This window comes from Symsagittifera roscoffensis, chromosome 3 (genome assembly GCF_963678635.1).
Source record: "Symsagittifera roscoffensis chromosome 3, txSymRosc1.1, whole genome shotgun sequence".
NCBI lineage: Eukaryota > Metazoa > Xenacoelomorpha > Acoela > Convolutidae > Symsagittifera > Symsagittifera roscoffensis.
This window is the reverse complement of record NC_087064.1, coordinates 80781609-80806568: the sequence shown is the minus strand read 5'-3', so window position 1 is coordinate 80806568 and position 24960 is coordinate 80781609. Positions and strand designations below refer to the sequence as shown.

General features: G+C 33.8%; 1 protein-coding gene and 1 non-coding gene across 2 annotated transcripts in view; one reads left to right on the top strand and one right to left on the bottom strand.

Moving 5' to 3' along the window:
• LOC134841361 (glycine receptor subunit alpha-4-like) overlaps positions 1 to 24230 on the top strand; it is a 67201-nt gene extending 42971 nt beyond the window's left edge. The window contains exons 7-8 of the mRNA XM_063857295.1: positions 21798 to 22171; positions 23522 to 24230. Of these exons, the coding sequence (XP_063713365.1) occupies positions 21798 to 22171; positions 23522 to 24016 (869 nt within the window). The 3' untranslated portion in view covers positions 24017 to 24230. The remainder of the gene's footprint in view (positions 1 to 21797; positions 22172 to 23521) is intronic.
• Positions 22809 to 23001, bottom strand: LOC134843014 (small nucleolar RNA U3). Its single transcript, XR_010162589.1, has one exon. It is a non-coding gene; the product is annotated as a small nucleolar RNA U3 (small nucleolar RNA).
• Positions 24231 to 24960: the final 730 nt, after the last annotated feature.

Below are 24960 nucleotides of genomic sequence, written 5' to 3'. Positions count from 1 at the left end.
ACTCTAAATTGGCTTGAAACTCAAACAAAACAAATTGGTGGCAGTTTAAATTACGTTAGCGCAACTTTGTTACCAAAAACACTATGTATATGTACAACCAAAAAAAGATGTTAAAATGTTTATCTCAAACTTGTAGCTTTTCTATAGAAAAATTGCATACAATTTTTTAATGTAAATAGTTTTTTTGGTGCCAAAGTTGCGCTAATTTACTTAAAACTGCCACCAATGTGTTTTACTTGAATTTTAAGCCAATTTGGATTAATTTTCAAAAAAAATCGTTTGAAAAAAGGCTTATCAAAAAGTTTTCCAAAGTAATAAATTTTTACGAAAGTGATAAGCGGTTCTGCCGCATTCTAGGCTCAGCAGAACGGTGCTGCATCATGAACAGGATGTTTTCAAGACAGACCTGAAGCTATAAACAGCGATGATAAAGTTAATCTGGTCTAGACGGCAGCTATTCACTTAGTCTGATTGGTCCACTTCAAAATCAAACGAGGCAATTACCAAACAATTCTCTATTATTAGTGGCGCCACTATTTAGCCCGAATTTTTCCTCCATTATTCCATTTTTAAAACATCTGCTTTTCTTTTATGGTAATTTAGTATAGCTATATTGATATGTCACCATAATGACTTCCCGGGGCGAGGATCTCGACATATATTTCTAATTGTTCGAAAGTCGAGCAAGTGCAGTTTTGCGACTGAAATTCTGCGTTGAGAAGCAATTTTAAGTCGAGCACAAACCGAAACATGCCCGATTTTGGTCAAGAGAGTCAAAACATACCCAACTTTGTACGAGAAACATGAAACATATCTATGCGGGGTCGAATAAAAAAAAACTTTCGAAAATTTCGGTCGAGAAAGTCGAAACATATCGAATTTTGGTAGAGACGGTCCAACATACCAATTTTTGGTCAAAAATTTGAAACATAAATCGAACAGGTCGACCCGGTTTATCTACCACTGGTTTAGCAAACATAACTCAGTGAAATTATTTGTCGTAGAAGCACAATTTTTGGTGTTTTTTTTATCTGCCAATCAAAATACTTAAAATGGTGAGGATGAAGATTTTACGAAGTAACAAAGCATAAAATTAATTGAAAATAAACTGAATGGCGAAATTAATTGAAAATCTTTCTGAATGGCGAAATCACAATTATTCAACGATGTGAGAGCTCTAGGTGTCATGCTAAAGGGAATGGGTTGTTTCGAGAGGACCGCTCTATCAAAGTAGTGCCCCTGAAATGCATGATTTTGGAATTAGTTTCTTTTGAGTTTTCCAATGGGTTAAAATTCTGGTTTACTTATTCTTACAAGTAGTAGTAGTAGTAGTAGTGTAGGCTTTAGGATTTCTCCATGGGTTTTGAACCCTCGTTTATAAGTTCATAATTTTTCCCGGTGGGTTGCAGTTTCCACACCAGCAAAGAATTCTCCACATACACAAGTTGTTTTCTGCAAAATTTCTGTTGAAGAATTTCCAAAACGTGTTTGTTATAGATATTTTCAGGCTGTCATAATCTTGATTTTCGAAGTCCACAATTTGGCTAAAGTAGTTGTATAGCGTATTAGAACGTATATAATAATTTTCATTTGACTTTTTCAGTCTTGTTGCATGAACAGCAATCTCACCACGTGTTGCTTGTCTCGTTCGTGATTCGTTTTTATGAATAATTGTATTCAAATCAATGTCATGTTTGTTTTTTAGTAGTGAAACTAAGTACAATATGTCGTGTAATTCAAAGTACATTGAGAGTGGAAGGAGCTTTAAAAATTTCAGTCTTTCAGTATAACTCATTTTGAAGTTATTTGTAATCCAAGATGTCGCTCGTTTTTGTACTCTTTCTAGTTGTCTTAATTCTGCTTTGTTCGGATACCATGTTTGCGATGCATAGCTTATGATTGGTACGATGTATCCGCAGTATAAGTTTAATTTTGACTTTAATGATGTTTTTTTCGAGATATTTCGTTTGATTTTGTAAAAAGCTCCCATTGCTTTTGATATGCGATTTTCAGCATTTACTGACCACGAAAGGTTGTCACACATTAAAATACCTAAGTCTTTTTGGGTCTTTGCGGTATCAACATTTGTATTAAATAGTGTAACTTCCATTTTCCCTTTGAGGTTTAACAAATTACATTTATCTTCATTCAGCGGCATTTTATTTTCTTTGCACCATTTTTCAACATTTGCCGTGTCTTTTTTGCAGATGAATTTCTTCAGTAGACAAGATCTTCATATCGTCACAATAGCCAAAACAATCTGAATTCTCAATGCATTTGGGAAAGTCGTTAATGAATATGATAAAAAGTAGAGGGCCAAGAATTGAGCCCTGTGGTACACCGCTAGTTACTTCTTTCAGAGTTGATGAACTTTTATTGATTTTCACAAACTGCATTCTATCTGTTAGATAGTCTTGTATTATGTCTTGTATTTGAATGCTTAGACCTATGTTCCGTAGTTTGGCGACTAGGATACTATGAGGAACTTTATCAAAGGCTTTAGAAAAATCTAGATAAAGGACTGATAGTGTTTGAACATTTTTGTCATCGTAGAGTTCATATACTTTGCTCAAAAATTGTACCATTTGTAGTACTGCTGACCTTTTTTGCCGGAAGCCGTATTGTGCGTTTTCCAGGAAAGGTTGAACTTTGGGGTATATATTATCAAAGATAATTTTTTCGAAGACCTTCGAGGCGGAGCATAAGAGGCTAATTGGGCGGTAGCACTCGACTGACGCCTTGTTCTTTTCTTTAAAAATTGGGGCCACTTGACTTGTTTTCCAGTAGGTCGGGAAGAGCCGCTTGTTAATGAATGTGCGGAAGAGAAGATAGAGCGATTTTGACAGAGTTTCAGAAAGATTTTTTAGGATTATATTAACTATACCATCAAAACCTGACGCTTTATTGGTTAAAAGATTTTTGAGAATGTATTGGATTTTGGTTTCTTCAATGTGTATTTGTGTACAGATTTCTTCTGTAGGAGAACAGTTTGTATTTCGTGCGAGAGGGTTAGGAATTGATTCCTTTTGATATTTACTGATGAAAAATTCGTTAAAAAATGTAGCTTTTTGGGTGTCATCTCTTGTGGATTTTTCCTTGTAGAACATTTTTTGGGGATATTTCCTGGAACTACTTATTTTGTTCAAGTATTTTTGCAGGTCACTGAATCGTCTACTGCTTGTTACTGTTTCTTCGTAAATTGCTTGATCTTCAGTCAATGCTATTTGAAGATTTTTTTCCAGTTTTTTGTGTTTTAGGATAATGCTTAAATTAGGCACAAGAAAAAATGAGCGAAATTTTCGTTAAATGTTGTATTGATTGTTTACTTTTCAAAATTCATTACGCTAATGTAGGAGATTAAATTTTTCACTTTGATTGATTCCATTGTCAATTACAATAATTTTTCTCGTTTTCTTTTTGCTATTGCGACTCAATTTTCGCGGGTTTTATTTTTTTTAGTAAAATTATTTTGAAAATTTTTTTGGCACTCTGCAACGCGTTTTCATTTCAGCTCAGTTTTATTTTGGCTTTTTTGTACTTTGGTCCAAAAATGACAAAAAAATCAAAGAACCTAAAGGCTTCTTTTCGGGAGGGCAACCAAAGCACTTGTTTTCAAGTAACAAAGAAGTGACAACAAAAAAAAACGACACTAATTTGTCAACCCTCTTAAATTTTCATTTGCTCCCGAGTCACAAATTTGCTACTGCTGCCCTGAAATACCAAGCCCAAAAGATCGGAATATTGTGAACAATAAAGGTGCCCATGGTCGTTTCAATTCTGACACTTCAAAATTTCGAAATGGTTCAAAAGGGATTAAAAATTCAAATTATTCTTAAACCTAATTAAGCGTCAACACAATTTCAAGGATAGCCGGTTACTGTGTAAGTAGCACAGAAGGTTCCGACTACAGTCTCAAGAAAATACAAAATGTTTTCTCAAATTGGTGTCATTTTTTTTGCATGTTGTGACGAAAAAATAGAACTGAGGCATACTTGAGAGTCCTATTAAATTAGGTCAATTGAAAAAAAAAATTTTGAAAAAAAAAGAATAGAAAAACGAATTTTTTTTTTAATTTCAAAATTTTTTTCAGGTTTCTTCGGTTTATTCAAAACTTCAATCTGCTCTTGCTGCTTACTGCTTTTTTTACTCTAAGAACACTTCTCTGGCGTTCTCTGATTAAATAGTCAAACGACGCCTCGATAACAATTTTTGACCTTTTTTATTCAGCTGTGTTCTATTTAACAGTTTCATCCATCACATATCAAAATGCCAATCAAGATTTTCCAGTAGCCGTTGAATAAACTGAAGAAACCTGAAAAAAATTTTCTTCATCGCCCAAAAGTAAAAAGTTGCCAACTTTACGTCTGGTGACTGTATTTTGTTTTTTATTCTTTAACTTATAAAGTTTTTTATTCTTTAACTTTTCATCTCCAGAAAGATACAGATACTAAATTGACTTAAAATTTATTCCAATTACTTAAATTTTGGCTAATTGAACGGTTGAAGCGTGCAAAAAAGCTAAGTAAAGCGACCGTTATAAAAACAATCTTTTTATCCTGGTTTCATATAATAGGATTGCGCAAATAACTGGAGAAAAAAATATCTGGTTTTAAATCAGATATCGCTGATTTTTTTTTTCAAAAAAAATTAAATTAACTCAGTGATTTTTCTTTCAATTTGATCTCTAACTACACTGAGAAGAATCCAACCCTGGTATTTTTATTCTCCTACTATTTAAATTCCTGCAAAAAAAAATAATTTTCAGAGCTTAAATTCAAATAAACGTTTTTGTATTCCCAATTTTGAGAAGACTACTTGTCAAAAACTTTGTTAGCTGGAAAATGTCTTTTAAATCGTACGACTGCTCGTATTACGGCCAAGTCCTTAAGGTTTCAACTGCCGTTCGACGTGTCTGAAGTATCTTTCGGTTTATTTTGTCTGAAACAGTTATTTCAATAAGCGCGCCTAAAATGTTTGCTTCCAAAAATTAAGTAGACTTATTAAAATCTATTACTTTGCAACGGTTAGAAATTTAGCAGACTCTGCCACAAATTTATTGAAATTAACGGCTTATTGAAATTAACGGTTTTCCTTCGTAGAGTTTCTTTATTAATTAGCTTTCTTGGAAATAAAACGCATCATTGTCAAAAGTGTCACTTACCGTATCGAACAGGCCGAAATGGTGTCAAACTTCCCTATTTTTTTGTTGCTGGTTTGGTCAGTAGCAATGCAAACCATATCTGCATGAACAAAGTTTGATGGGATAAGTGTCGATGGGCAACTCAGCTTGTAAATTCTTTCTGTTTTGCTTTCCTGTTTTGGCAATTGGCCGCTAAAGTTAGGCGGAAGCAACAATCTTTCAGATGACCTGCGCGATAGTTCCCGGGTCAAGGTGCTCGCCTAATTTTTTGACTTTGTTTTATCTAAGTCAAATCATAGGTAAACACAGTCAAAACAAACCTGATTTCAGTCGAGAACGTCAAAATTTAGGTCGAGCGCAAACAGATTTTTTCAAAATTTAATTTTTTTGAAGTTATTGATTCATTTTGAATTGAAAACCTAGCAAAAGAAATCTGCTTAGAAAATACCTTCGTCAAAACTTTTTTGAGCTCTAAGGGAAACATTTAATTTTTTGAGATCTAAGGGTTCCTGCGGCAATAAAAGAAAATTTTACCAATTTTTCTTCAAATATCAGTTTTCAGATGAGCAGTTTCAGTCCAGATTTTTAAAAAACTACAAACAAAATGGAAGATTCAGTTTGTAAAAGTTAGATTTCGATGCACGAATTTCGCTATTTAATTATTCTTCTATTAATTTTCAGTTGAGGCATTATCAGAAAAATCATCTGAAGAGCATACAAAACACATAGGTGAAGCAGAGTTTTGCATCACTTGCGATACACCACAAACATAAAAAACATCGAAAAATATGGAAAAAAATTTTTTAAAAAAATTATCAAAATTTAAACTTTCATAGCAGTATATTTTCATAGAAGTCTCGGTAGAAGTTCGTTTTAAGCAAAAATGCCAGACTTTTGAATATTAAATTAGCAACAGAATAAAACAAAGCCGACAATCTTTGGGCAGACACAAGTTTAGCGGAATGAAAAGTTTTATAAAAAGTTTTGAGTACCTCTTGAAGCTACAAGAAACAAAAATTGATTTTATAGACAATTAAACCGACGATCTTTGAGCAGACACAAGTTGAGCTGAACAAAAAAGGTTTTATGCAAATTTTTTTTAATTTTTCAAGTCACTCTTGAAGTATTTTGAACAAGATTTGCACATGTAAATTCAATGAAATTTGGTTAGAGAACAAAAAAAGTGATGCGTCAATTAAGCCGACAATCTTTGAGCAGACACAAATTAAGCCAAACAAAAAAGGTTTTATAAAAAATATATAAAAGAATTTTCACATCCCCCTAAAACTACTTTAAACAAAACTTGCACTTTTAATCCAACCTGCCTGCAGCACAAATCCATTCTGCCTGCAGCACAAACGAAATTCGCGATGTGTCAAAACTTGAGCAGACAATTGAAAGTCCGATAACTCAATTTTTATAGGAAAAAAGTTTGTAGGAAAAAAAATAAATAGGCAAGTAAATTGTCATAAGCAGTTTAGAGCGACAATAGGTTTATAATTAATTTTTGCCCTTAAGCCGATACAACATAGTTTCACTCAACCGACAAAACATACGCCATAATCATACAGGCTGGAAAAACTTTCTTAGCGTTTAAAAAACAGAAAAAAATTGAAAAATATACCAGTTAGCATTAGCAATTTTAAAAATTACACAAGATGTTCAACGACACTTGAAACTTAAATGTGAGCTGCTTACACCGCAAAAAATTGACAAATCATAAGTGGTTAAACAATAGTCAGAATATTACACTTTTCCTGGAAAAAAAGTTCATTTTCAAACACTTCAAGAAGAAATCCGACCGAGACCATATGGTGCAAAGGCAACTGCATTACCTCCAGATTAACTGGAAAAGGGCCTAGAAGCTGTTAATATTTGATAATAAAAAATTATCAATTCCTAAAAATGTGAGAGAAAAACTGCTTATGAGCAAAAGTCTAGTTCCCAATTACAAAAAAAATTGCTTTCGCAAGTGTACTTTTTGTAATTTTAGCCATATTATTTAATGGTTGAGAAGTCGAGAAAATTGAAATATAGGACAGACACAGTCGAAACAATCCCATGTTTGCGCGAGAAAACCGACACAGTCAAAACATACCTAATTTTTGTCGACAAAGTCAAAACATAGGTCGAGCAAAGTCAAAAAATACGTCGAGCACTGTCGAAGCATAACCTATTTTCGTCCAGAAAGTTGAAATATAGGTCGAACCAAGTCGAAACATAGGTCGAGCAGAGATCGATTTGGGCCCCTTTTTTGTGATCTAGAGAGCTGATATAATCATTCGCCATCCCAGTGTTTTACCTGCCACTTGAAACGAGTCTGAAAAAGAAAATCAAATGCCTTTTGAATTTTTTTCCACATTAGTAATTTTTATAGACCACTTATCAGCAGATAACTTAACTGAAAAGCTTGCTTAACAGTTTTATTTCAAAATATTTTTCTATCTAAATGGCGAGTATGCAGAAAAATTAGTATAGTTTATATTTTCATCTGATGGGCGATTAATTTGTTTTTCTGTAATACACCTGTAGAAAATTTTTGATAAAATACGAAAAAAATTGCTTGTTTTTTAAAAAAATTTTAATTTTTTTTTCATAAGTTTAAGAAAAAATTTGTAATCAGGAAAATCTTCCTAATAGCTTTAGGGAGCAGAACTCACTTGAGCAAAATGCATGCCGCAAACTAGAAGTTTTAGGCAATTTCTCTAAGATTTGCAAGCAAAATGTTCCCGCGGTAAGAAAAGTACATTTGTGCAGAACTTATTCAAATGCCATTTTCAAGATCAACCTTTTCAGCGCAACTTTGTGAAAGAAACATCAAAAACGTCACAAAAAATATAGAGCAAAAAGTTTTTCCTGCAAAATATTTCGACATTTTTTTTTTTTCAGTTCAAACATCAGCACAAACTTTTCCTGAACTTACTTTATAAATTTATTTCAATATATACTCATATTATCTGATGGGCGAATATATTGAAAAAATCTATATAATATGTATAGAGTCTTTATAAAACTTGTTTAAAATCTGTAGATAATCTGAATATAGCCTGTATATAATATGTATTTTATTTTATCACTAAATAATTTGTAGGTAATCTGTAAATAAAATTTAGATAAACTATATATAAAATGTAAATTAACTATATATAATCTGCATGGCAGTTGTATGTAGTATGTATCAAGTTTGATACAAAAAAAAACAGTTTTAGAGTGTTTTGTTGATGGTTATTTATTTAAATAAGTTATAAAAAAAACCTGTGCAAAACAAAATGCGTTATAATCATAGTTATACAATATAAAATTAAAACAGGTCTGAAATCGGTGAATTTTTTTGTAGAGTTATCAATTTTGATCTTTTTTTTGTAATTGCGGGATGATAGTTGGTCTACTTAAAACTTTATTATTTGGAAAACATGTCACTTTCTATTCAACATCATTTGTGGGCGGATGATTTAAAAATTATATCTATTTTTTTTGTTAATTGAAAACTTATCCATTTTTAAAGGCAAACATTACTTCATAGACCATGCGAGCAGCTTTCTATTGTTTCAATTCAAAATTAAAAAATTATGCAAAAATTGGTCAAATTGTTTTACCATAGGAATCAAAGGCCAAATAGAGATGAACAAAACTGTTTGAAAAACTCAGAACCACTAAGTCCACACAGTACAATTTTTTTATGCATTATCTTGCTTACATGCACTTCTTTTGGACGAGGTATAGGACACAAGCTGCATTCTTATCGAATCTAAACCTGACCTGAAAGCGATATTTTCTGCTGTTTGAATCGGCATCCTTGAACTTTCTGGATAACAAACATTCTTTGTAAAACGATGAGTTGCAAAATATAGAACAACTGTTTTTTGGAGTTGACACAAAGTTTGTTTCGAAAAAAAATCTTAATGTTAATTTAAATTTTGATTGCTTTTCATTTTAGAATATTTTATTGCTATTTGCGAGTTAACAATAGATTTGTTTCAACTTATACAATAATCTAAAAATGTTAATTTAAAAGTTCAAGTAGGATAATTCAGTGTACTAAAGTGCCTGATAATGTGCTGAGAATTTTTCATCAGTACAGTCTTGCATAGATATAATAGATCAAACTATGTTCTATTTATCTAGAAAAAAAAACAAGAATAGTTGGTTGCTGTGCAACTAGCACAGAATGTTTCGAACATACTCATAAAACATAGAAAAAAGTTTCTTTTCACTTTTCTTCAAAACAGCGTCGTTTTTAGTGGCTGATGTGATTCGAGAACTATATGATCGGAGACAAAAATAGTGACTGAGGCATGATCAAAAAAATTTGTCTCCAAAAACTTGACAAAAAAAATTCAAAAAATAATTATAAAAAAATTAAATAAATTATTTTTCTACTTTTTAGCACATTTTTTTTGGAAAATCTTTCTTGTCAAATAAACCTCAAATGAAGCATCTAAAACTAGTTTTATTCATAATTAGATGATTTTTTTTATCCTAAAAGTATAAATCAAACTGTAAAGCTCATATAGTTTTTCTCGACACTGGGAAACTTTTATGAAAAGTAATCAGATTGGTTCAAATCACAACTGAAAGGTCTAAAATACTATATATCACTCAACCCAGTTTCCTTGTGGTACCTATTTTAATTGGAACAAAAACTAAAACACACCACACAACAAATCTGGTGCAGCAAGAATGAAAAAATTTCACTCAAATAAAGCAAGTGCAATGATTTAGGAGGTGTGCAGTTTTAAAGCATTGTTTATTCTTGAAAATTTTGATCATCATGATTGATTTATTGGTAATTTGATAAATTAAGTGGTTTTGACGAACAATTTTTCAACATTGACTCACTAATCACAGCAATCGAAACATTTTTTTTAAAATTTGCTGTACTAGATTGTGAGTTATGCACAAAGGTATATATATTTTTACTTCTTTTGTAAGTTTTTTTGCTGTTGAAAACTTTTTCTTGTTGTTTCGAATGATTTTTTGAACTATTGATGTGACAAAAATTATATGCTTGGTAATTTCTTTTCTGTCTTTCCTAAAGAAAAAAGCAATGCAAAGAGCTTTTTGCAGTATTTGCAGCTGTTTTGGGCAACTTTTTTGACTTTAAAAAAGTCCAATTTCATTTGAATGCATCAAATTAGCAGGTTTTTGTAATTTTAATAGAGGACAAAGTTCCTGAGAAACTCTTGTGCTTAAGAGATAAATGAAATCGATTGATTGAATCAAAATCTTGGTGTTTCGTTCTTTTATCTGTATGCAGAGAATTCGTTACAAGGGACAGTTCGTAACAAGGCGTTGGCAAGTAGAATACGCTTGCTCTGATTCGCTCGGCTGTGCTACATTCGGCACGACAGGAATATTGCGCATGAATCAGTGTTTCACGCTTAATTTTTTATTACGAATTGCGGGTCACTTGTTATGAATTGTCGCCTGTTAAGAATTGTCGCCTCACGTTAATTATCGAGGAAATTTTTTAACCTAACAGCTAAGCTCTCGTTCTTTGTTAATTTTTGATAATTTTTCATGCCATTGCGGATCATAATTTGCTTTTCGTCGTTGTTTTTTGTATGCTTTTTTGTTTCACTGTGATACTGATTTTATAAGCTTAGCGGTTTTGGATCAATTTAACAATCTCCCGATTGGTACCTTCTATAGAATTGCCACCCCGATAAAGAAAAAACGAAAAGTTAATACTAGAGGGTTGTAGTTAAAATTCAAACTTTGCTGATTTCTTTTGGTCGAAAATTTGACTAACTTAATTTACTTAACAATTACCCCCTTTCTTAAAAAAGCGGTAACTTTTTTTTCTTTTGCCGGTATATAGAATACCATTAAAAGTCTGGGATGCGGAAATTGAACCACTCGCACTGGAGTATATGAAAAAATTATTTGCCATTTTTTGAGATAATTTGATTCATTTTTTGTAAGAATTACCCGAAAAAAGACAAATTTACAAAAAAATTGTTTGTGAACGCTTCATGGAAAGATTAATTTCTTCGTAGTATTTATAGTGTTTGCAATGTCCCACATATGAACTGCAACCAGTTATAGACTTTGTGTGAAAATAGTTCTTATTCTGAGCTTATATATCTTACGCAGTATCAGTTCTAGACTTAAAAGTTTCAGTGTGAACTACGTGCCTACTTACACATTCAAGCTAAAAATATCTGCAATTTATAGAACTCTTTCCAAATTGAATAAATGAGCATAGGTTTTTTTGTTCCAAATTGCGAAGTAAACGGAATATTCAAAATTGGGGTGTTTTCTTTATTCAGATAATTTTCGGCAATCTTAACGATAATTTTTGACAAAAATTTATCAACTCGCTAAAATCAAACAGAAAAAGATATTTAACCCCAATTGTTTTTTTTTTCAAAGTTCTGGGTGTTTGAAAATTGCCACATTCGCCGTGCTTTTAACTAATTTATGCGGACTTTTGAGGTTTTTGTTTTCGCCTTCGATGAAACGGAACATTTATGCTTGATGTAGTTTTTTTTGGCGATCAGAAAAAAAGTTTTTGGTAAAATTTTTTTATACCCCATCAAAGATGTTGACTGCCTTGAATCAAATATTAAAGAATATTTTACTTCAATCGTTTTTTCCAAAAATCTAGGATTTGGAAAATGACCAATTTGGCCATGCCTTGGACAAATTTAAGCGCGTTTCGAAGATTTTTATCATAATTCTGAAAACGCAACGCTAATTGTTTGAACGTGGCGAATTATCCCGCACAACAAAATCGTTTCAAGTTGAATTGAAGCTAGCTAAGCTAATAGGTCGTAATAATTTTGTACGACTCAAACTTTTACACTTTACATTTGATATTGTCTAAATTTTATAGACTTTCGAAATTTTCTTTTCCAAAAAACTTTTCGATATGAATTAGGGGGCAGTCAAAACATTCAGGGCTTTGCCCTGATATACGAGCAGTCTTGTGATCACAAAAATGAAAGCTTAACGCGAATTATTTATGCGTGGTTAATTATCCCGCACAACGAAATCGTTCCAAATTGAATTGAGGCCAGTTAATTGATCGTATTAATTTCTTTAGACTCAAATTTTTACATCTGATTTTTGATGTCCAAAATTTATAGTTTTCAAAACTTTTTTGTTCTCAAAACTAATTGATATGGACTAATGGGCGATCGGAACATTCAGGGATTTGACCTCATATACGAGCAGTCTTCTATTCAAAAAGTTAAAAACTTAACGCGAATTATTTATGCTTGGCGAATTATCCCGTACAACAAAATCATTCCAAATAGAATTGAGGCTAGTTAATCGATCGTAATAATTTCGTTTCGACTCAAAATTTCACATCAGATTTTTATGTCCAAAATTTATAGTTTCAAAATTTTTTCTTTCAGAAAACTGTTCGATATGAATTAGGGCGCAGTCAGAACATTCAGGGCTTTTTACTGGTATACGAGCAGTCTTGTATGCATAAAGTTGAAAACTTAACGCGAATTATTTATGCGTCGAGAATTATCCCGCACAACAAAATCGTTCCAAATTGAATTGAGGCTAATTAATCGATCGTAATAATTTCGTTCGACTCAAAATTTCACACCTGATCTTTGATGTGCAAAATTTAATATATAACTCGCGCTATTAACGCCTAAGCGGAGATTTAAACCGTCTCAAAAAATGTTCCAAAATGTTCGAAGGACTCTTGTTTGCCATAATTGATCTGTTACTAGGAGCGAAATTCATCATTTTGTACTTTATATGGCGTGCGGTGGGACGAATCTCACAAAAATTGTCAAAATTACAAAAAAATCATTTTTTTATTACATTTTATTTTTTCATGTTTTTACTGCGCCATAGAATTTAAGAGGCAGTCGGAACATTCAGGGCCTCACTTGATACGAGCAGTCTTGCTAGGAATTTTGAGATCAATTCCAATAACTACGTGCATTTTTTCAAGTGCTGCTTCCGCTCACTTCGCAAGCAGACTTGATTTGGAAAATGTGAGCTAGAAACTAAACGAACTAAACCCCACAAAATGTCAGATTGATACTATTTGGCAATTGCGTTTAATAACTCTTTTTTGGTGGAGTGTTTTCTAAGCCGGGACAACTCGTAATAATTCACAGGCAGCTCTATTTTTTTCTGCTCTTAATAGTCTTAAGCTATCAGATTCGAGTATTATGATCATCTATTAAAATAACCCAGGTGTCAAATTAGGCCGTTTAACAGATACGACACATAAAGTGAAATCATCGTTCTATATCAGTCGAACTCTTAAGACGTCTATCTCCGGAGAAAAAACACAAACGTGTAAATCTTACAATAATTGAGTTTGGCTTGCTCTTGTAGCATAAGACAAGCTTAATTGTTCCGACTTCCGAAGAAAATGGAATATTCATGCTCGCTGTGGTTTTTTCCTATTCTGTCAATTCTCGCCGATCGAAATAATAGTTTTCGGCAAAAAAATTTTTATACCACATTGAAGATATTGATTTCCTGAGTTCAAATGTAAAAAGATATTTTACCTCCGATTATTGTTTGTAATGCTCTGGATGTTTAAAAATTGCCAAATTGGCTAAGTTTTAGACTAAATTATTCGCACTTTGATCATTTATTCATATTGCTGAGTGCGTTACGCGAATTAATTATGCGTGGCGAATTATCTCGCACCACAACATCGTTCCAATATGAATTGACGCTAGATAATTGGTACGAACGAAATTGTACATTTTGATTTTGTCCAAATTTTACAGGCTTTCAATATTTTCTTTTCACAAAAGTATTCGATAGTGATTAAGGGGCGGTCGGAACATTCAGGGCTTTGACATCATCTAAGAGCCGTCTTGATTCATAACGTTGAAAGCGTAACGCGACTTATTTATGCGTGGCGAATTATCCCGAACAAAAAAATCTTTCTAAATTGACTTGAGGCTAGTTAATCGAGCGTATTAATTTCGTTCGACTCAAAATTTCACACCTCATCTTTGAGGTTCAAAATTAATAGTTTTCAAAATATTTTCTTTTCCCATAAACTGCTCGATATGGATTGAGGGGCAGTCGGAACATTCAGGGCTTTACCCTGGTATACGGGCAGTCTTGTTTTGTCTAACGAATACGATCCCGTTAAATAAATCTTACTCAAAAGGCGCATAAAAACTAATCTCAGATGTTCTTAACTATTAATCTCATTGAACTGCTTTTTGAGTTGATTAAAACTGGGTTGTTTTGAAATGGTAATGGTAATTTCATTTTACTAATTTATAGGAGAGCTTTTGCTCATTCTTATTTTTGACTTTTGTTCACTTTTATTTTATCGACTTCACCTATATGAATCACAATTGCGTTTTTTTATGACAAATATTTTCAAATTTAAATTGATCGACAAAAATGTGGTTTCCGTTACTCCCCGGAACCCGCGCTCGAGAAAACTCATATCCACCCTCTGCCTACAATCGTTTTTTTTTTCAATGTGAAAATGAACTTGAACTTGAATTTTCGAATGGCATGATGGCATGTAAAACATATACTGCGAAGGGTGCATTGTGAAGAACTAATTTACCGGATTTTGTGGCTCTTTGGGGATCTTCCACGAGACTTGGTGGATCAGTAACTGTCACTTTGTCGACCTGTTCTGGGAATTAATCAGTCAAAAGTGCCTAATTGCTCTTAAGACAGTACAGGATTTTCCCAAACACCGAAGCCCAATATGTTGAATATTAAAAAAGCATCATGTTGAGACTTTCGAACCGATAGCACCTTTTCCTCCGTCTTTTGATGAGAGTGAAAAGAGTATTGCAGAACCAGTCCTCAGTACAATCACCATCTCAAAAGATCTGTACAATCACCATCCACAAATTCCCTTAGTACCATTTCACTACTTCTGTTTTTTCTGTCACATTTGATTTTGTTTAATGTTTTTCTTGCAAAACGCTATACTTTAAGTTTTTTTGAACTCAATTTTTGAAGTTATCGGCAAATAGGGAATTTTCAAAAATGAAAAAAAAAAATCGTCAAAATAGTTTGACATGAAATCCACTAATGCAATCCAGGATTTCGGGAGTGGGGAATGAAATTGCGGACGAGTAAAAAACATTTATGTAACTGCGTTTTTAAGCTTTTAAGCATTTCAGAAGACTCAAGAAAATACTTGGTTGGCCTCAAAAAATAAAAACATTGTAATATGTTTTTGTAACCACCATCACTTGAAAAATCTTAGAGGGTCTCCTCATAAAATGTTCTCTATCTGAAAAGTTTCTCTCAGTAAATCCTTTTCTTGCTAATCTAGTGGGCTATAAAGGAAAAGATTTCAAAGAAAATAAACTATGGATTTTCAACCAAGTAGAGTCAAGTATTTTTACCCGCAGCGCTATAAATGTTAATCCAAATTAAACAAGACTGCTCATATCAGGGCGAAGCCCTGAATGTTCCGACTGCTTTTTAAGGTTTATGGAGCAGTAATTACATTAAAAAGTTAAATGAAAAAAATGATTTTTTTTAAAATTGAAATTTTTTATTATAATCATCCCCCCACACGCCATATGAAGTACAAAGTGATAGATTTCGCTCCTTGTAACAAATCAATTAAGGCAAATAAGCTTCTTTCAACCAATTTGGAACGATTGCTAAGACGGATTAAATCTCCGCTTACGCGTTAATAGCGCGAAACATATCGCGCGTTAATTGTCCCAAATTAGCCAAAATGATAATCTTTAAACCCTCATAACTTTACAAAAAATGATCACAGGTGAAATATCGTTTCAAAATTAAGCTCAGGACAACAATACCTTTCGAATGATTTTTAAAAAGTTACGTGAAGAATGGCTGGTTAAAAAGTCGAAAATTGTCTGAAGAAAAAACCCACCCCGAGCACAAATTTTCCGTTACTTTCGTATCGACAGTAGGAAAAATAATATGGCCGAGAAATCATGTGGAAGAGTCTATTTTGGGAGGATGACAAAGTTTTGATCCAACTAAACAACAAATGCTGAGCAAAACCAGACTGTTCAAATCACTGAGCACCCATGGATTTTCTGAGAAGGTCGGCACCGCGTCTGGTGTAGTAGATCTTAGCAAAAAAGAAAAGTCAAAAATTGCTAACTTGTAAAATATTCCCCAAAAACAATGGCAGGTCCAATACTGAGTGATATGTTCTAATCAAGAATATTCGAATAAATTAGCTTGCATAAAATCAATGATTTTAATCTGAACCACATATATTTGCGACTGTGAGCAACTGTGAATACAATGCAGAGAAATTTTTTCGCATCTTAATAATTTTGGGTAAATTCTGAGCGACTTTTACTCGCATCACTTTTTATCGAAACTCAACCCAATTTGAGAAAAACGCCTTTAATGTTCAAATATTGTTCGTTTTGTCTGAATAATTCAAATCAGCTCTGTATACAAGTTAATACAGCGCTGATTTAAACTATCGAAACCAAACGAACAACATTGGAAAATTTAAACGCATTTTTCCCAAATTGGGTTGAGATTGGATAAAAAGTGATGTGAACAAAAGTTTCTAAGAATTTTACCTAAATGATTATGGTGCGAAATAGTTTTTGTTGCTTTATACTTACACTCACAATGCTACAGCATTACTTTGTATTCACAGCCCCTCACATTACATTCCAACAATTCAATTTCATAAGGAAAAACTTAGTTTAACATTATCACAATGGGATTATATTTCAAAAACACTAAATATTCTTCATCCAATTTTTGTATACCTTATAACAAAAAATCGCGCATACAGCCGCACGAGCGCAAGTGGCTTTTCTCCTATTTCCACTTTTAATTTGTTTTTGAAAAATCTGAATATTCTGAATAATTTTGTCAATGAGTTTTCGAAGTGATTTTAAAAAGATTAAAGGAAAATTTTAGTGTCTAATAACGTATCATTGAGATCAGATACATTGCTTCAGTTGGAACTGGAATGATTTCTGATTCGCATTAAATGCCAGCGTTTAGTGCACAAAAGAACCGCAGGTGAACAAGGCGAAATTTGTATTTTGAGCTACAATCATAGTCAATCATCCGACTGGGTATGTTAAAGCCTTTTCAGTCGCTTTTAGATGACATAAAACAAATTCTACAAAAATTCTGTGTCGGTTTGAAAATTTTGAATTTTGTTTAATTTCGAACTAGTAAGCAGGATTAGATTCGCTTATTTATGAACAGTAAAGGCCTTGAAATTTAGATTTACTCAAGTAAAGTTTATTTTTGGAGTTTGTAGCGCAATTTTAATTATCAAAAAACTCAAAACTTTGAAAAAAGTTCTGAAAAACGTTAAACTGTTGGAATTTTTAAAAAAAATTTCTTACGATTTTTTGTTTTTCTAGTAATTTTTCTACAAAAATTGTTTTCCAATTCGCCTGTTTTATTACGTTCTAAAATATGCCTAAGTTTTAGTTTTTTGTTCAGATACTTCTATCACACCACGCAGAGCAAAACTAATTTGAAAAAAAAAATCTTTCGTACTTTTCAAGACTATGGTCGGAACATTCTGTGCTTTTTGCACAGTAACCATTTATGCTTGTTCTTTTTTTTGTTTTTGTTTTCACGCAAAATCAGATATCACGAAAAATCGTCGGAATGGGTTGACTGATATATCATATTAAAGTATTCTCAGTCGTGATTCGAACCTTAACAAACTTCCAAAAAAAATATCCCAGTTCGAGAAAAATCGGTTTCAGCTTTCGTTATGTGAAACTCAGGCTGAGAAATTTTTTTTTACAGAAAAGAAAAGTGGATTGGAAGCTTTATTTAGCGTTTTCTTAGCAATACGTTTTCATTAAAAAAAAACGTTTAAGAGTTATTGTTAAGAAAACTTTCAGAAAATAACACCAATTTTCTACACATTTGCACAGTTATTTTTGGCATAATTCACAACTCGATGGCCAAATTGGAGCACTCAGTCAATCCATCCTCCACGAAGTAGGCGAATTATGCCACTATTGTGGAATCTGAAATGGTCATTAAATTTGGATGCTTTATCTTATTTCAACTCAAGCGTCAAATTCCCACCGATCTGACCAGTTTTGTGACATCAAATATCTTCGCATGCAATTACCTTTGGCTGGGTTTTTCTAATCAAGGGACTCTTGAGCAAATAGAGAGATTGAATTTTTTATGAGCCTGACCTGAGGTTTCAACTTCATGCTTTGAAAAGTATAAACCGAGTCAATAGAACTGACGCGGGCTTATATGAAACTTTGCTTCACAAAACAGGAAATCGATCAATTCAGTTCAAAGTCTGATCCTCTGAAGTCCTGAAGATTGAAACTTTCGTACCCGCCTGTTTTAAATAAATGATTGCATTGCGTCCGCGTTTAAATAATCTTTTTCTGTCACAACCGAAAAGAAGACCGTGCTTAGAAAAATCCAAAGGTGATTTTCTATAAAATTAGCGTAATGTGAGAGCAATTACCGCTCGACTAGCATAAAAGAAAACACATGAAAATGTATTGAGTAGCATAGTTTTGATAACTTTATTTCTCAGAAACACAAAACAACAGGAGTCCGTTCAAATTGAAACTTGCATATCTGAGAAGTAGAAATGTGATATTGAGCCAACAACAAGCAAATGAAATTTTGGGTGGAACCAAGTTAACATCCCCCGCCCCAAAAAAGAAACTGTTTAGACGCAGGGTGTTAAGTTACTTAACTTTCAGTAACACAAAACAATATGAATAAATTGTAACTTGCATTTCTGAGAAATAGAAATGTGAATTAAAGCAACCGGGGTGGAGATCCGCTACTAATTTTTTTGATTTTGTCGGTCGCGGAAAACTTAATTCCTCGACCAAAAATCAATAGTCTGGACAGGGTTTTAAGTCGCGGAAAACTTCTGGAAATAGCGCAAAACTAGTCGCAGCAGTCAAAAAATTAGTCGCGGGCATGATCAAAAAATAACTCGCGGCGGTCGAAAAGTTTTTAGCCTCTGGACTTTCGGGGAGTCAAACTCCGGTATAAGGCGTCCAAACCTACCATGCTAGCCATTCTACTTTTTTACTCTGATATGTTGAAACTTGTACTTTAGTTAGATCAACCTAATCTGTTTCTTTCGCCCAGTCAGAATCGGATAAAATAAGTAGCCACAAGATCGAAAAATAACTCGCGGCTTGGCCGAAAAAACAGTCGCGACATGGTCGAAAAGTTAGTTGAGGCGGTCGAAAAACACACTATGCTGCGATTATTGTCTAGTTGTGTTTATCTGTCAATTTATTTCCGTTCAACTTTTTTCGGTCGAAAAAATTCCTCAGTTTTTCTCCAGAAGTTTTTCCTCGAATTCTTAATTTTTTTTCGGTGGAGCCGGTCGCAGTTAGCTTTCCTGGGGTCGCGCGGGTCGCTGACACATTGCCTCGTTCCTCAAAATCTGGAAATAACCAACTTTGGTCGCGGTGGTCTGAAAATATCTAATTTTGGCCGCGGCAGTTTGGAAATACCAAAATTTGGTCGCGACCGTCTGATCATTAAACCGGGAAACAATAAGGAAATGAAGTTTTGAAACCAAATTAACATCCCCCCAAATCTGTTCACACTTCGACCAAATCAGTCACACTTCGACCCAGTAAAGGATTTGGGGGAAGGCATATGATCACCCTCCCTCTCCTAGGGATTTGACCCCATAGCCGCAAAAAGTGTCTCACCTTTGGTACTATTTTGCGACCTCCAATTTTTGATGATCGAACCCATAATTGGAATGTATATTTGATTCAGAATTGTGTTGTCAAAAAATACATGCATGGGGGATAGTTAGCAAGGTTCAACAAGGGATAAATAGATAAGAAGATCCTGATCATTTTGTTTTTATTGAATATTTCAATTTTGTCTCGATTTTTATGCTAGTTGATATGGTTTTCAGTTTGAAATTTTTTAACCTAGTCGAGCTTTATGCTAGTCGAAACACCGCCCTAAGACCCGCCCAATCGAAAACTATTTGACATAATTATTCACCTAGCTGTCAGAAATTAAAATCGTTTTTACCAACCGCACCAAAAACGCCCTCAATCTAATTCAAGCGAGAGCAAGCACCGCCCAGAGTGACAAAAATGCTTATCATACTATTTCATATTATGAAAAAATGATTATCGTACTATTTCATAGACCGAAAAAATATTATGAAGAAAGCATGATAAGCATTTTTCCCATTCAATGAAATATTATGATAGGCAATTTATCCATACCATGAAATTGTATGACAAGCATTTTTTTTTCCATAAAAGAAAATACCAAAACAAATTTGTTGTGAAATTTTGTGTTTTATCCGAAACACTAACCCGGGACTTTTTGTCATAAGAAAACCCAGAGTGTAACTGGCCGTTCCCACGCAGATAAACTGCATTTGGTGATTTTTGCTACCTACGTTAATTTGTACCTTTTCACATGGATTTAAATACTAAAAAGGTAGCTAGATAATTTTTGGTTTGAAAACTTTGGTAGTTGAGAAAAAAGGCCCGTTTTTTCAGAAATTTGTTTTTATCTTAGCAAATGAAATAAAAACATAATAATTGTGTTTACAGAAAAAAAAACACTTTTTCGTGATTTTTGGATTTTTTGGGTGAAAAACTCATTCTGGACTACGTTATAAACACAAAATATATTTGAGCACAAAAGCAAATTTGCAACCAAAAAACAAAAAAGGATTAAAATTTTTATTACCTTAAATTTGTGTTTTTGCTTATGGAAAAATGCATATCATAGAATTCATACATGAAAATTTATATGATAAGCATTTTTTTACCCAAAATTAAAATCATGTTTTTGAGAGTTAAAATGCATTCTTTCAAAAAAAAATTTCTAAACTCGAACAAGTTAGAATTATCGTTAAATTAATTTCGAAGATTTTATTTTTTCAATAGCAAAAAGCTTATCGTACAGTTGTCATATATGAAAATATTATGATAAGCATTTTTTTGACCAAAATTGAAATAATGTTTTTATTGAGCAGAAAGATTCAAAAGATGGAAATAGAACAGAAGTATTTCTCTAAAAGCGTTTAAAACAGTTTTTAAATTTTGTATGTAAATTGTATGATAAGCACTTTTTCCATAGTTGCCATATATGAAATTGTATGACAAGCATTTTTCTTTTATGGACGTCAACCCGGGCGGCGGGTTCAAGATTTGCGCATAATTAATTGCTGGTTTTCAATGATTATAAGGGTTAATTACTTACGGAGGATCAACCGTACGATCCCCCCCCCTCCCCTCCTAAGTGACCTACCGTAGAATGCCCTCCCCAAGCATGGATTAATTTTGAAAAAAAATTCTGTATAAAATATGCATTTCATAATACAAACGCGCGAATAAAAATGGTTTGTACGGTTGATCTTTTACGGATACCACAATAGTACGACCAAGAATAGAAACTCCATTTTAGCTTACCAAGGAAATTCGAGCTCCTCCGGCCGTATGAGCTCGTTAAAAGGGCGACAAGCATGCTACAAACTAAAAAGAAACCTGTTAACATTTGGTTTTGATCCGTCTCGTCAAAAAAGTTTCAAATCGAGTCTTATTGCGAATGTTCCTGTCATAAAGAAAAATTAAGCGTTTCAGAGCAGTTCACAGCCGTACCACACATAAAATGAAGACGACAGTTCATTTGACTTGATCCGATGACAATTTGTCTACATTTTGGGTCGCTTTTCTGTTTTATCTTTCAAAGCAACCGCCTTTTTTCGTTTCAGCTACTCAAAGCACAGCTCATAACGAGAAACACGTGAACAACAAAGTGACTGCAATCGACATCTATCTCTGGGTGTGCTTCGTATTCGTCATATTCGCCATGATAGAATTCGCACTATCGGATTTCACGACTCACAGACACCTAGACGACATGTCACTCACGCTACGCGCCTCCGGCTCAACGAGTCCGTCGTCGGGAGCTCAGAGGACAAGCGACAGCAACAATTGCATCTTACTGGTCAATCAGAACGCCAATCACCCTAGAAGACAACTTAATTCGACGACAAATATTAGTAGCAAGGATCTGTCGTCTTTCTCACATTCCAGCAACACTACCAATTTGCACAGAAGGAGAATTAAGAATAACCCGATCAGAGTAAGTTGCGTGTGAAAGCACGAGGCTACAAATTTTTTCTGCCATAAAATCAGCCATAATTTACGGTATACGCACATTTCGCCCCAAATATTGCAATCACTAAGTCCCTTAATGAACTTGGGGCAAAATTTGCCACTAAATTTTAGAGGCGAAAAGCGCCACATTTAAAATTTTCTTCGAAGTGAGAAACGAGAAAAAACAGCATGCTACATGTACTGCGACAACTCGCAATAAAAAAAAACAACTTGTAAAATTTAAGGAAAACGACAGCTCGCAAAGATTGAAAATTAATTGATAAGTTACGAATTTTGGGCTTAAGGATGCTGTTGGGCGCGAGTCGCCGCCGCTTGGCGGCGATAATCAGCTATGAATTTCGTATAAAAGTCCGATACCCTCTGTTGGCAAGCTCGCAACGCGTTGGCGCGACTGCAGCGATGAGTATATTGCGAGTAGTCGCATTACGGTTAAATGTCCACGGTTATCGTTCTCTTAATGGAAGGATATATAATTAAAGGTGAGTGTTCGTGATTATTCACAATACATTTTTGTAGTATTACAAGATTGAAGCTGATTACATCAGTATTTGTGTGACAATACTTAATACATACACAATTAGTGGAAAGTTCGGTTGAAAGTTAGCCCTCAGATAGCGAACTCTCCGTTTCCCAGAAGGGCAAGCAATCATCGACACAACCGAAGTCAGTACTTCGACTGCACTCTCATGCTGTGGAGAGACGCCACCTGTCATCATCGGACTGACGAAGGTCGTCAAGGTTGCCTCGAGAGGCCAAGATACGCACTCAAGAAATGATCCCTGAAAGTACGATCTTAGTTACTAAAAGAGTCCAATTTGATCGGTAAATTAAAAAGGACCATTTGAAACTTAATTTGATTTTCAAATTTCTACTTCACTTAACTGGAGAAGATGATTAATTCTTCAACTTGCTTCTACATTGCCGCTCCAAAAGCGGTTTACGTGATAGAGCTAGCAAACACTGATTCATTATAAACCTCTGAAAAGCATATTTTAATGATTTAAGGCGTAAGAATAAAATGCAAAACATTGTTATAACCATATGTGCACTAAATACATTTTCCGGTTTTACAATTACCAATTCACGGAGAGTTGCAAACAAAAGCAAGTTCGATCAACCGATTCAACTTAAAACAGAAGAACTAATTTGATACTAATGAGAAGAAAACGCGAACTACAATTGGGAATAAGACTAGATTTTATTAGTATCAGCTTCCTCAACAAGACAGAGAAGAGACACTGATTATTTTTGTGCGTCCTTTGGTATTTGTTTGGCCTTCTGTGTTCCTAATAAATCAAATTGATCTGTGTTTCAGCCACGACAAAGTTCATTTGAGATGAAGAACCGCTCCAAAGTTAACGGCAGGTACACTTCGGCCCACAAGCAGTACAAGCAATGCAATGGCTACCACGCTGTTGGCGAGTCCGACAGGGATTCGAACCGCCGCCGTCAGTCAGAGAGCGTACAACACTCCATCTTAGACGAACGGCAAGCAGCATGTAAAAATAAAGAGATCGGAAATCAAGAAAACGGGAATTTTTCAAATTTCAGTTCCTTCGAAGGTGACAATCTGTTCACAGTTCACGAAGAAGAAAGTTTCGTTCTAGAAGCCGACTGTGTCAGTAATCCGAATGAGGAGAAACGGAAAATTCATTCTTTGAACGTAATTAATAACATCGCGCGTGTACTTTTCCCAGCTCTATTCCTTCTATTTAATGTAGTTTATTGGTCGACTCTAGTGGGAATGATTTGGACCAATGAGTCATACCAGTTGTCGTCTTTCTTCACATCTCTAGAAGGTCCAAATTAGCCCACTTTTAGCTCCGCCGCTGCATCTGCGAATGAACAAAAAGTTCTGAGTTGAATTGAAATGAAAACTGAAGAAGTGATGAAAGTTCTGAGTTGATTGAAAACTAGTAGTTTTTTGCTGCACATATTGCATACTTTTGTATAAAATCATGAAGATAATGAAGTACAATAGATGAACTGATGAGATTTAGTTAGAAATTCCGTAAAACAATATTCCTCAGTTCTTTTTTAGTTTGATTTTTGAGCAGAACCGTCTGGATATAATATGCTGAGCCGAGATGTTCGGCTAAAAAATTCGCAATTGGTAACCTACTCTTGAGACAACAACACAAAATCGAAAATCGACCATCCCCCCATTGTATCTATTAAAGAATCTCCATACCTGTAAATAAAAACAGTAAAATCGCTCTTATAGCGTTCTATGTAAATTCAAATTTTGCCGCATTCTGATTGGTCGAAAAATCGCTGCAAGTAATCTACTCAACGATCTCCCCCCCCCCCCCTTTCTTGAAAGCGGGAGATTGTTTAGTAGATCCGAGACTAGTTCTGATCAGCTATTTTGCCAAGGCAATTTTGAAGAAATGTCTAAATACCTTTTCTTAAGTTTTTTAAAATTGTTTTTAAGAACAAGAGAAGGACATATGTAATTTTCCTTCCGAAAAGCTAACTCATCCGAAAATGTAGCAAGGATAGCTGGTTACTGTGCAAGTATCACAAATGTTCCGACCAGTCTTAAAAAAATTACAAAAAAAAATAATTTTTTCAAATTAGTGTCGTTTTTTCGGCTTGGTGTGATAAAGGAATCTGAGCGAAAAAGTAGAGCTTAGGCATTTTCATCAGTCATTGTAAAATATGCAAATTGGAAAACATGTTTTGAAGAAAAAAACGAAAAAAAAAATTTTTCTTTTAATTTTTCAAAATTTTTCCAGTTTTTGAAGTTTTTGA